Source organism: Bufo gargarizans, chromosome 6 (genome assembly GCF_014858855.1).
Source record: "Bufo gargarizans isolate SCDJY-AF-19 chromosome 6, ASM1485885v1, whole genome shotgun sequence".
Lineage (NCBI taxonomy): Eukaryota > Metazoa > Chordata > Amphibia > Anura > Bufonidae > Bufo > Bufo gargarizans.
The window spans coordinates 315,798,805-315,811,454 of record NC_058085.1 but is presented as its reverse complement, the minus strand read 5'-3'; the positions used below and the strand labels follow the sequence as shown (position 1 = coordinate 315,811,454).

Below are 12,650 nucleotides of genomic sequence, written 5' to 3'. Positions count from 1 at the left end.
GTAGAAATCCAAGGTTGACACTCAGATTTCTGCTGTGGATGTGCTAGTGGATCCGCGCAAGGATTAGCCTCATTCAATGGGGCTCAACCTGATGGGGATCTGTGCTTTGTCTGCGCAGAAACACTGCTAGTATGGGCTTGCGTAGATGAATTATATTTTGCATATTATTTTATATACGTATTAGAGTTGTATTGACAGAAGTGTCTGTCGATGTTGGTAAAAGACTGCGAGCTTCTTTTCAGACACATTCCCAACATCTTAGTGGAGCTCTTGTTAATGCGGTGGGACAGTGAGACTCCTACAGTACATCAGATGACTGTGCAAAGAACACTGTAAAAGGTTCTCTTGCTAAAATGCAAGTTGTTAGATCTAGCTGTGTGCAAATATTGAGGCCAACTTTCATCTCTGAAGTTTGCAGAATTGTGAATGCAGCTCTGGCCTTGTTCACCCATGTTGGTGAGTCTTCTACACATGCTTAGCTTGAGATGTACCTGACACCATAAGCTTTATTCCATGTTCTAAACATTTTTTGTTTTTCTCCCCCCTAGAAATATAAAGAGTTTATCTGATGTGCAGATTGTGCAGGTAGCCTGTGGTCAAAAGCACTCAATCTCTCTCTCCAGAGGTAATGTGTTCTAGTACTACTAGTTTATTGTGCTCTGAATTTAAACGCTATGTACACCTTCGGAGGCAATTTTTTAATGATTGTATGTTACACATTTTTGGCTAAAAATATTTTTTTCAATAGGCCTTTTATTAAAAATGTTGAGCTGTTCTGTCACAAAGGGTTAACTGTTTTTCTAGCTGTGTGACTGGTACTTTCACTTTGTCATCTAATAAACCTTATCTCTAAATTACTAAAATGTCATAAACACTTATTTAAGCCACATTGCTATCAGTAAGATAAGAGCTAAGCTATAATCAGTGTTTATAATGTCATAAGCCACATTGCTATCAGTAAGATAAGAGCTAAGCTATAATCAGTGTTTATAATGTCAGAGAGCTGAGATAAAGAGCCCGTCAGCTCCTGGTCTGACGGAAAAGACAGAAAATCCACAGGCTGCTACTAGAGCATGTAAGCTCTGTACAGAAAAACAGATGCCATTTTTCTAATAAAGACAGACTTAAAAAAACATTTTTAGCTCAAAATGAGTACAAGGCAATAATACAAAAAAAAAAAATTGCCCCCAAAGGTGTACATGGCCTTGAATGTCTGTCTGATTATCACTTAGACAGGTAGAATTTTAGTCTCAAAGAAGACTTCTGGTGGATGCTCAGCTTTCCGTCGTATCGCCCACCATGTGATGTTCTGTCACATTCTACACTTCTTTGTGTATATTGTACTTGCTTCCCTGCAATTCAGCTTCCCAATTCCCTCTGATCAGACACCATCTTAAATTTTAGATTTCTCACTACTTTCTCTCTGTGTTATCAAGATGACGTGCAATTATCTCTTATCTCTTGTTAAATAAGGCTGTAGTCCCATGTCAGACATTATGGAAATTCCTATAGAACTGAAGGACATCATGGTGGAAGCCCGACACAGACGCATTTTAAAGGGCTTGTGCATTGGTTTATTTGTTGATGGCCTGTCTTATACGTCGGCGGGGGTCTTTCTCCCTGCACCCCTGCCAATCAGCTGTTTAAAGGGGCAGCGTCCCTCATGTGAGATCTGCTTCCTCTTACCTGTGCACCCTCTCTTTTGTGGCAGAGGTGCAGTATAATTACAACTGCTTGTCCTATTCCTTTAAATGGCACATAGTAATTTTGACGAGGAAGCAGGGCTCGCTAACTATCAATTCAAGCAATTGATCGCCCAGGGTACCACAAGTCTGATCTCCACTGATCTGATATTGATGGCCTATCCTAAGGAAAGTTCATCAACATTGAGCCACTACATAATCACCTTAAGTCAATGGGGTCAGTCAGGCACTGTTGGTGTCCATCATTGAGCAAATTCAACACTGTTATTTTAGATTTTCTGATTCTATGATGGAACAGAAACCCCCCCCTCCCCCAGAAATTTCTCAATCGTATCATTGGGGGACACATGCTTGACCATGGGTATATGATGCGGACACTAAGCACAAAGGTTTGAGTTCCTTCCTACAGGGACTAAGCTTAATCAGTTTTAGCTTAGTGTCTGTAGGAGGCAGGTCTGCCTTTTTTATTTATATTTTTTCTTTTTTTTTCTTCTTTTTTCTTGCTGGAGTTCAGGCAGTTCTAAAAGCTGCCTGCAATCCCACCCAGGAGATGGGCCAAGCCAGCTGCTCTTTCCCGTTCTCCAGAAGCAAAGGAGGACCAGAGGTTCCTAAAAAACCTCTATCCTGCCAGTATTCGGATCACCATGGCCGTCACCGCAAGTCCCCTCTGTTTCCAGTGTAGCGTCCCTCCCCAAGGGACCACACACCGAAGGTGGTGATCCGGCTGGAGCCAGGGCGGCAGAATACGTCTGACGTGAGTATGGAGAAAGGAAAAAAAAAAAAAAAAAAGAATTTGCCTCAAAGTGCTCCCCTCTTTCCAGCACCCTCCTCTTCTCAGGTTACCTATTCCAGGTGGCTGGGATTGGTGCAGGGCATCTGTTTTACGGCTCCTTTTATTGTTCAGCACGTCGGCTCTGGCCGGGGCTGCTGCTGAATGAGGCTCCTGCTTGCGTGCGTCCGCATGGTCCCCCCGCGGCTTCTTATTCCCTGACCGGCGTCTCGGTTCGGCTGGGGCTGCGGCGGTTTGTTGCTCCGGCAAGCGGGGGTGGTGACGGAGGCTAAGAGGGCCTGCGCTGGGAGCCAGAGCAAGCTGGAGCCATTTAGGGGCGGGGCATGAGTTTTCCCCGCTCCCACGCTGGCAGCTGAGCTGAATCTGGGTGGTAGCTCCGCCCACATCCGGACTTTAACTGCACCTGCGGCGGGACGCCGACAGGCTCCTTTGGACAGGCTGTGTGGAGGGACACAGGCTGGGTAAGCGCTGTTTCCCCTTCCTACAGGGTTTAACCTTCCCCCTCAACCTCCCGTTCAGCCTGGCCACGGCTCCCAGGGTCTTTACAAAGATTCTGGTGGCAGTCATGGCCCTGCTCCATGCCAGGGGGATTGTGGCGATCCCTTACTTAGACGACATCCTGGTAAAAGGGTCTGTCATTCCAGGTGACGGAAGACAGTCTGCACATAGTCCTGGACACCCTGGAATATTTCAAGTGGATCCTGAACAAGCAGAAGTCCTGCCTTTATCCATCGCAGAGGCTGACTTATCTGGGCATGGTGCTCGACACATTGCAGGCCAAGGTGTTCTTTCCTCCGGAGGAGCTATCCACACTCTGTCTTCAGATACTCCCATTGCCCTGTCGTCTTCCCATTCGTCGCTGCATGCGGGCTCTGGGTCACATGGTCTCTGCCTTCGAAGCAGTTCCCTATGCTCGGTTCCATTCTGTCCAGCTGGGACTGTTCCCCAGCCTCCCTGGATCGGCCCATGCATCTCTCTGCCCTGATCCGCCGGGCCCTCAAGTGGTGGTTGGTCTCTCCGATGCTGACGTTGGGTCGGTGTTAACAAGACGCACGCCTCGGGTTGGGTGGGGGGGGGGAAATCTCTCCATTCAAGGAACGTGGTCACACGAGGAACACTCCCTCCCAATCAACGTTCTGGAGTTTAGGGCGATTCGTCTATCTCTATGGTATTGGACCGACCAGCTCAGGTGACGTCCGGTTCGGGTTCAGTCCGCCAACTTTACGGCAGTGGCGCACCTCAATCGCCAGGGCGGAGCTCGGCAGCCATGGTGGAGACAGATATGATTCTCAGCTGGGCAGAGAACCATGTTCCGGCGCTGTCGGGAGTGCACATCCCCGACGTCCCGACTTCCTCAGCCAGGAGCGTCTTGATCCCGGGGAATGGGCTCTTCCCCTGCAAGTCTTTCGAACCATCTGTGAGCGATGGGGTCGGCCGGATGTCGATCTCATGGCCTCCCGCTTCAACAACAAGGCTGAGGACTTTGTTGCACGGTCAATGGATCCCATGGCCCTGATGTGCGATGCGCTGGTGATTCCGTGGAGTCGGTTCACGTTTCCTTACGTGTTCCCGCCTCTTCCTTTCATTCCACGTCTCCTCCGGAAGATCAGATCCAAAGGACTGCCCCTCATTCTCATGGCCCCCGATTGGCCACACTGAGTGTGGCATGTGTATCTGGTCACCCTTCTCGCCGACAAACCCTAGTGTCTTCCTCTTCGGGAAGACCTCTTGTCGCAGGGACTGATCTTCCATCCGAATTTAGGGTCGCTACATTTAACGGCATGGCTGTTGAAGCCATCGTACTAAAGGATTGGGGTTTCTCAGATGCCGTGGTCCAGACCATGATTCGTGCCAGAAAGCTGTCGTCTTCCTGAATCTACCACCGGAACTGGAAGTCCTACTTTAGTTGGTGCGAGAGGCATCAGCTGTCTCCGGTTTGGTTCTCTTTGCCGCGACTTTTGTCCTTCCTGCAGTCAGGCATGGATTTGGTGCTGGCTCTCATCTCCCTCAAAGGGCAAGTTTCTGCTCTCTCCGTTCTTTTTCAGCAGAATTTGCCTTTTGCTTTTGACGGTTCTAACCTTTCTGCAGGGGGTGGCGCATGCCTCGCCCACTTTCCGTCCTCCGTTGAATCCTTGGGATCTTAATCTGGTGCTCAACACTTTCCAGTCTTCACCGTTTGAGCCTTTGCAGCAGGTGTCGCTTCGCTTCCTGTCGTGAAAGGTGGCATTTTTGGTGGCAATCGCTTCCATCCGTAGGGTGTCGGAACTCGCGGCTCTTTCATGCTAGTTGCCTTTCCTTCATCAGGATAAAGTGGTCTTTTGGCCTGTTCAGTCCTTGTTCAGGTGGTGTCAGCATCTAAATGAGGAGATTATTCTCCCTTCATTTTGTCTGGACCCGTCTCATCCTCGGGAGCAGTCGCTCCACACTCAGACTTGAACGGCTCGTACCAAATTCAATCTGTCCCAGGCGTCCTCTTTCCAGTGGACGCATTCCCTGTTCGTGATTCCAGAGGGGCCAAGACGGGGGGCTGGCGGCGTTGAAGGCTTCCATTTCCCGATGGATTTGTTTGCCCATTGTGGAAGCGTACCGTGTCAAGGGACCGGGCCCCACCCTTTTGGGTGACTGCTCATTCGGTGGGGGCCTTTTGGGCAGTGCATCACGGGGCTTCGGACCTTCAGGTATGCAAGGCGGCTACCTGGTCGTCTTTGCACACTTTTTCCAAGTTTTACAGCGTACACACCTTTGCTTCTTCTGACGCTTCTCTGGGGCGTAGAGTTTTGCAGAAGGCGGTTCTCTGATGGGCAGGAGGGTTTCTTGTTATGCCCACTCTTGGGGACTGCTCTGTAACATCCCATGGTCAAGCCTGTGTCCCTCAATGATACGGATGAGAAAACTAGATTTTTGTACTTGCTGTAAAAATCTGTTTCTCTTCCGTTCATTGGGGGATACAGCTCCCACCCATTCTCTCTTTTTACAGGCCTCTTTGCGGCCTGCGTGATTTTGGGTTTGTACATTGTTTGGTTTTCCAGCTTTTTCTTGCTTCTCCTACTGCTTTTGTACTAACTGATTTAGTCCCTGTAGAAAGGGTATAGCTGAAGGGAGGAGCTCACACATTTGAGCTTAGTGTCCGCCTCCTAGTGGTAACAGCTATACCCAGGGGTCAAGTCCTGGGAAAAAAAGTGTGGGAACTCACCCAAGATCCACTGCAACCCCCCCCCCCCCCCCCCTCCTCCTCCAAAAAATAAAAAAGCGCAGAAAATCTAGCATGCTGTAATTTGTGTCGCTGCGGACTAAAAATAAAATAAAAAAAATAACACTTTTAGAAAAGTTTATCCTGGGATTCGATCTCATGACCTCTACACAGCAGAAGCAAGGCATATGCCCTCACAGCTATGAAAGCTGTCTAGCTTGTTACTTAAAAAAAAAATATAAGACTTCTACTGTAGGTAACTTTGCCCACTGTGTATGGATGTAGCAGAGCTGGGTGTGTTGGGGCAGCTGTCATGTGTATGGTTGTACACTAGGTATCAGTACACTAGGTATCAGTAGAAGTATCAGGAAAAAAAAAAAAAAAACACTTTTAGAAAAGTTTGTCCTGGGATTCGAACTCATGACCTCTACACATTACAGGCAAGGCATTTACCCTCACAGCCATAAAAGCTGTTGAGGTAGTGGCTTAAAAAAAAACAAAAAACTAAGACTTCTACTGATACCTAGTGTACAACCATACACATGACAGCTGCCCCAACACACCCAGCTCTGCTACATCCATACACAGTGGGCAGCTGTCATGTGTATGGTTGTACACTAGGTATCAGTACACTAGGTATAAGTAGAAGTCTTATATTTTTAAGCATAAACCTAGACAGCTTTCATGGCTGTGAGGGTAAATGCCTTCCTCTGATGTGTAGAGGTCGTGAGTTCGAATCCCAGGACAAACTTTTCTAAAAGACATTCTAAATGATCTTGTAGTGAAGGAGATGATGTCATTAGGGGGTGGGGCGCCATGAGAGGAGTCGCAGGCAGCGGCACCGCACAGACAGCTTCCTCTCAACTGAAGCCGCCCCTTCTCCCTTAGCCTGCCCTGCACAGTGCGCTCCGTCTCCCCCTGTGAATCTGATTCAGCCGTGTTCTCCTGGCTTGAGGCTGAAAGGGAACGGCGTTCCTGCCATGAAAAAAGTGCAGGAACGCCGTTCCCATGCGTTCCCCCTCCACTCGACCCCTGGCTATACCCATGGTCAAACCTGTGTCCCCCAATGAACGGAAGAGAAATTGTATTTTTAACCATTACTGGCTCTATTGAAAACCCCTTTAAAACAACCTGCTGCTGTCTAGGCGCCAAATAGCACAGAACACCTGTGGAGGTCTTGTGGACTCCATGCCTTGAGAGGTCGGAGCGGATTTCTGGCATGCTGGGTACCTACACAATACCAGGCTGATTGGTGTATTTATTATCTGAGGACTTTGTATAGTTTTAAAGATCCTGTAGCCTGTCCTCCCAGTCTGTGAAGGACCATATTGATTCTAATAGTGACCCCCCCCCCCCCCCCCCCTAGTCGAGGGGGGAGATTCTCCAGTGATCAGTTCTTAAGACTGAGCAATGAAACATTACACTGCATCCTAATCAGTAGGGTGTCTTATGTAATGTATGGATCTTGGGCTGGACATGCTGGCTTCCTATTACCTCCATATCAGCTAACAGTGCATATGTGCAGAGGTATTCCTAAGCAGAGAGGGGGTCATTTATTATCCTGAAATATGTCTATTAGTTAGAAAGCTGTGTTACATTGACTGGCGCTGGCACCTCTTCATAACTTTGGCAGATCCACCGCCAGATATAGGTCTAAAACGCCGGTCTTAATAAATGACCTCCATAGTCTCTCTGCAGTTGATTTAAAGAAAATGTGACATTTATATCTTTATTTTTGTAATTTCCATTTTTATTCCGCAGGAAGTGAAATTTTTGTTTGGGGAGACAACAGATATGGCCAGCTTGGATTGGGCTGTGAGCTCAAGAAGGAGACCACACCCAGGCCCCTGAAGTCCTTATCTGGGATCCCCTTTCATCAGATTGCTGCTGGGGGGGCACATAGTTTTGCTCTGACGCCGTCAGGAGCCGTTTTTGGTTGGGGACGGAATAAATTTGGACAGCTTGGTCTCAATGATGACAGGGGTAAGAAAGATTTTATACATGATGTAGGGCTAATAACATTGCTATTACTAATCATGTCTAATTTTTAGACAGTGTAAACTTAGACTAGACAGTCAAAAAGTATTTACAGTGGCTCATGCTGGATGATAAATCTGGTACACATTTAGACTGTCTAGGCTACGTAGTTGGCTTACTTTTCACCAGAATCAGCAAAATCTTGGTTCATTTATTTTGGCACATATTGCTGCACATTGGCCACATCCCTTTCTCGATGGACCATCCCCTTGTCAAATGAGTCAGAGAAAGGGTGACTTCATAAATGGGGTGGAAGGCATGCATGCCAGCTTTTTGGTGCAAATCAAGCTAAGATTGTGGTGCATTTTGATGAGTAAGTCTCTCCCGTTATACAGTAATGTGCAGTCAATGATCTGGTCACTCATCTATTATTCTCTTTACCTACAGACAGATATTGTCCATGCCTTCTCAAATCATTGCGCAGTCAGAAAATTGTACACATCTGCTGTGGTGAAGATCATACCGCTGCACTGACAAAGGTGAAGAAGCTTACAAAGATGAAGAGTCTCTGTCAGAGTTGCACTTCAAAACTTTTAGTCATGACAGAAGGCAGTCACATCAGCGTCCCAAGAGAATTAAAGGGGTTTGGAGAATGGGTGACAAATGTCAAGCTTGGTATAATTTCTTAGGCTACGTTCACATCTCCGGTAAACGTATCCGGCAGGCTTTTCAGGTGAAGAACAGCCAGCCGGAATTCACTGGATACTGCTATTCACCACCGGACCCCGTTGACTATAGTGGGCTATAGCTGCTTTCCAGCATAAATGTCAGGTTTTGGATGGACAAAAAACGTTGCATGTAGCGGTTTTTGCCTGGCCAAAATAAGGCATTTTGCTGGAAAGCGCCTGGATCCCCGCCAGATTCCATTATAGTCAGTGGAGAAATAAGTGAAAAAGTTATGACTGCTGGAACACAAAGGGGGAACATGTTACTAGTCCTTAAAGCTAAAATGAATTATGTCACTAAGGGGTTAAATGCAATTATGTCACCTGAGTTGTGCGCTAACAAAATTTACTTCAGACATATATTAAAAAATCTACAATAAAAAAAGTGAAATTTTGGGATTTTCCAATTTTAATGTGACTGTAAGTAGGCTAAAGAGGACCTGTCCCCGCTCCCGACATGACTGTTTTAATATCCACATAGATTCCCCGTGTAATAACAATTCCGGAGCGTCTATTCTTATGGCTCTATGTTGTGCCTTTCCTGTATTATTCCTACTAGAAGCTATGAATGAATTGCTAGCAGTCTGCAGTAAGAGTACAGTCTAACTCTATCCAGTCGGTGCTGCTAGTGTCACTGTGCAGGTTGCCCCCCCCCAACTGGTTACCGCCCCTCTGTACCCTTACTGCAGACTGCTAGCAATTTTTCCTAACTTCTAGTGCAGATAATAAAGGAATGGCACAACATGGAGACGTAAGAATAGATGATCCAGAATTGGTATTACATGGGGAATGTATGTGGATATTAAAACAGCAGTGGCGACAGGTCCTCTTTAAGTAACACTGCATATTTATCTTGCTTTGATTGGCATAGCTAGAATTGACTTGGCCCCACAGCGAATTTTTGAATGGGCCCCCTCAGCAACTTCTTCGCAACCCCCACTCTTGTAGCTAGACAAAATCGCTCTCTTGGACGAGCTGCTCAGTCCATTTCTGACATGTATATACTGTATATAATGTCATTGTATAATACAGTTGAGGGGACCCTGAAAATAAAATTCTTGAGTCCTCCTCCTGCATGGACCCCTTCTGAGTTCGGGCCCCAAAGCAGCCGCTTCCCCTATAGCTATGCTCCTGTTGATCGCTATAAGACAGAATATCATCAAAGGATAGGACTCTAATAAGGAGGTCTCCTGTAATTGCTACAGCAATGCAAAACCCAATGCGATAAGTTGATTCAGATTTCACTCATCATTTTGCTCTCTGGTTTCTTTAGGAAGGAGGAGTTTTTACTTTTGGAGCTGGAGGATATGGACAGCTTGGTCATAATTCTACAAACAATGAGATCAACCCCAGGAAAGTGTTTGAACTCATGGGGAACATTGTCACACAGATCGCTTGTGGACGGTAAATTTCACTCCCGTTAGTTTATTCTGCAGCTGACGCATTTGGACAAGGTTTATCCTTTTCTGTCTGCGTTAGGTGCAATAACCAGATTAATGTAAAGTTACCATCAGCGGGGGCCTCAGTGGTCAGACTCGCACCGTTCAGACACTTGTTGATAGGGGATGTGTTTTCTTATGACCTTTTATGTACTAAGCTTTAAAAGGGTTTTCTGGTGAAATAATTTTAAATAAAATCAGGGTCAGAGTAAGGCTCCATTCACACATCCGCAAATGGGTCCGCATCGGTTCCGCAATTTTGCGGAATGGGTGCGGACCCATTCATTCTCTATGTGAACAGAAAAGATGCAGACAGCACAAAGTGTGCTGTCCGCATCCGCGTTTCCGAGCCGCAGCCCGCAATTGCTGACAAGAATAGGCAGTTCTATGGGGGGAGCCGGCCGGGTGCATTGCGGATCCGCAATACACTACGGACGTGTGAATGGACCCTTAGTTAAAATAACAAAGGATCAATACTCTCCTCACCAGTTCTTTATTGTTGCTGTCCCACCTCTGCCTCAGTCCCTGTAGTGGTGGGGGATCGGTGAGGTCAGTATGATTATTATATCTTACTCCTACCCCATTTTTAATAAAATGTATTCCCCCCCCAAAAAAATGTTTATCATTATGTCCTTAATAAAATTAACATCTGCTATAACAGTCCAGATGAGTGTTACCAATTGGGTGGGGTGTCCCTTCTCCAGTCAGGGCTACTTGTTGAAGACGGTGCAGGGACACACACCCAACTGGTAGTTGCCAAAACAGGCATGTCGGGAGAGGCGACAGCTCCTTTATAAAGGTGTTGTCCAGTCATTCTTTCCTGGCTGATCTGACATCAAGTGCAGGGGGGAGACTAATGCACATTTGTTGGAAAATTAGCAGATGTCTCCATACAATCCCTGTCAAGTATTGCATGGCTCCTATTTTGATTATAGGACCAGTGCATAAGTGTCCTTGGTGTGCATCTGTCTGTTGCCTCATCAAGTGTAATGTCCTTTGTGTAGTTGCGTCTCTCCATGTCCAGTGTATTCCTGAACAATGTTTATAAATCAGTGCTTTTAAGGGAGAACCCTTAGGCTACTTTCACACTTGCGGCAGGACGGATCCGACAGGCTGTTCACTATGTCGGATCCGTCCTGCGGCTATTTCGCCGTGCCGCCAGACCGCTGCTCCGTCCCCATTGACTATAATGGGGACGGGGGCGGTGCTCCGGCGCAGCACGGCGGTGCACGGCAAAAGGCCGCCGGACTAAAATTACTGCATGCCAGGCTTTTTAGTCCGGCGGCTTTGGCATCCAACTGAGCATGCCTCGATTGATGTATATTTTGAAGTTCACATACTAATATGGTTCCATTAAAATGCCATGTTCTGGATCTGTGTGGTATGGCTCTTTTGATAAGTAGTGTCCATGAAGTCTTAGGCTACTTTCACACTGGCGTTTTGAATTCCGTTTGTGAGATCCGTTTCAGGGATCCGTTCAGCCCCAAAGCATTCTGAATGGATAAGGATCCGCTCAGAACGCATCAGTTTGGCTCCGTTCCGTCTCCATTCCACTTTGGAGGCAAACCTTTTGGTGTCCGTCTGGTGAAACTGAGCCAAACGGATCCGTCCTGACTTACAATGTAAGTCAATGGGGACGGATCCGTTTTCACTGACACAAACAATATGATGCAATTGAAAACGGATCCGTCCCCCATTGACTTTCAGTGTAAGTCAGGACGGATCCATTTTGACTTAGACTTTTTTTTTTTTTAAAGAATAATGCAAACGGACCCGTTCTGAACCGATACAAGCGTTTGCATGATCGGTGCGGATCCGACTGTGCAGATACCAGACGGATCCGCACCTAACGCAGGTGTGAAAGTATCATTATCGGGAGCTCACCGTACACAATAGACTGTCGGCTGAGCCGCCTTTCTCGTTAGGGTTTGTCCAACAATAAAAAAAACGTGAGTGAGTCACTTGTTCTAAGTTAAGTAAAGACCCCCATACACATTAGTGTATAAGGGTCTTTACTTAACTTGGAACAAGTGACTCACTTATGTTTTTGGCACAGTATTCACTATTAGTCTCATGGATACGTTCATATGTGGATTACCTTTGTAATGCATTTCTGGTGACTGTTTTCTCTTTATATGTTCATAGACAGCACACTCTGGCCTTTGTTCCTTCATCTGGTCGTATCTATTCCTTTGGACTTGGAGGCAATGGACAACTAGGAACTGGGTCAACATGTAACAGAAAAAGTCCTTTTACTGTGAAAGGAAACTGGCTATCCCACAGTGATTTCTCCCAGCATCCTGTCAGTAAGTGGGTTTTTGGTTGTACACTGTGGGTATTGCCGCTCTTGTATTTCTCAGTTTTGATGTAGTACAATATTCATAACCACACATTAATTTAATTCTAGGTATAGATGGGTACTACTGTGTGAAAAGAATTTTTTCTGGTGGAGACCAAAGCTTTGCACATTACTTTCATGTACAGGTAACAAAAAACACCCTGTAGGGGTCATTTACTAAGCTAAAATGCGCCTTAATTAGGCATATTTCAGGCACAGATGGTGGCACAATGGTTAGTTGTGCCGCTATCTGCAACTTTGTCCCGCGCTCGCCAGTTCTAAAATTAGGTAAGGGGATGGGCCAGCAAGCCCGTCTCATTCACCATTTTCTACGCCTGTTTTAGGCGTAGAAAATGGTCTAAATGTAAGACAGCAAGGAAACTTTCGTACATTTAGAACTGGCGGAGGATGTGCCGAAGTTATGGAGAGGCCAGCGCCTCTTCAAAACTCCAGTGAATCCACCGCCAGCGATCAGGCTTTATTAAGAC

The 12,650-nt window shown here is 46.5% G+C and overlaps 1 protein-coding gene across 3 annotated transcripts in view; it reads left to right on the top strand.

Annotated features, from left to right (window-relative positions):
* HERC4 (HECT and RLD domain containing E3 ubiquitin protein ligase 4) overlaps positions 1–12,650 on the top strand; it is a 100,406-nt gene that overhangs the window by 20,529 nt on the left and 67,227 nt on the right. For all 3 annotated transcript variants that reach the window (XM_044299139.1, XM_044299140.1, XM_044299141.1), the window contains exons 4-9: positions 549–625; positions 7,445–7,666; positions 8,108–8,199; positions 9,659–9,789; positions 11,970–12,130; positions 12,232–12,308. In XM_044299139.1, coding sequence (XP_044155074.1) covers positions 549–625; positions 7,445–7,666; positions 8,108–8,199; positions 9,659–9,789; positions 11,970–12,130; positions 12,232–12,308 — 760 coding nt within the window. The remainder of the gene's footprint in view (positions 1–548; positions 626–7,444; positions 7,667–8,107; positions 8,200–9,658; positions 9,790–11,969; positions 12,131–12,231; positions 12,309–12,650) is intronic.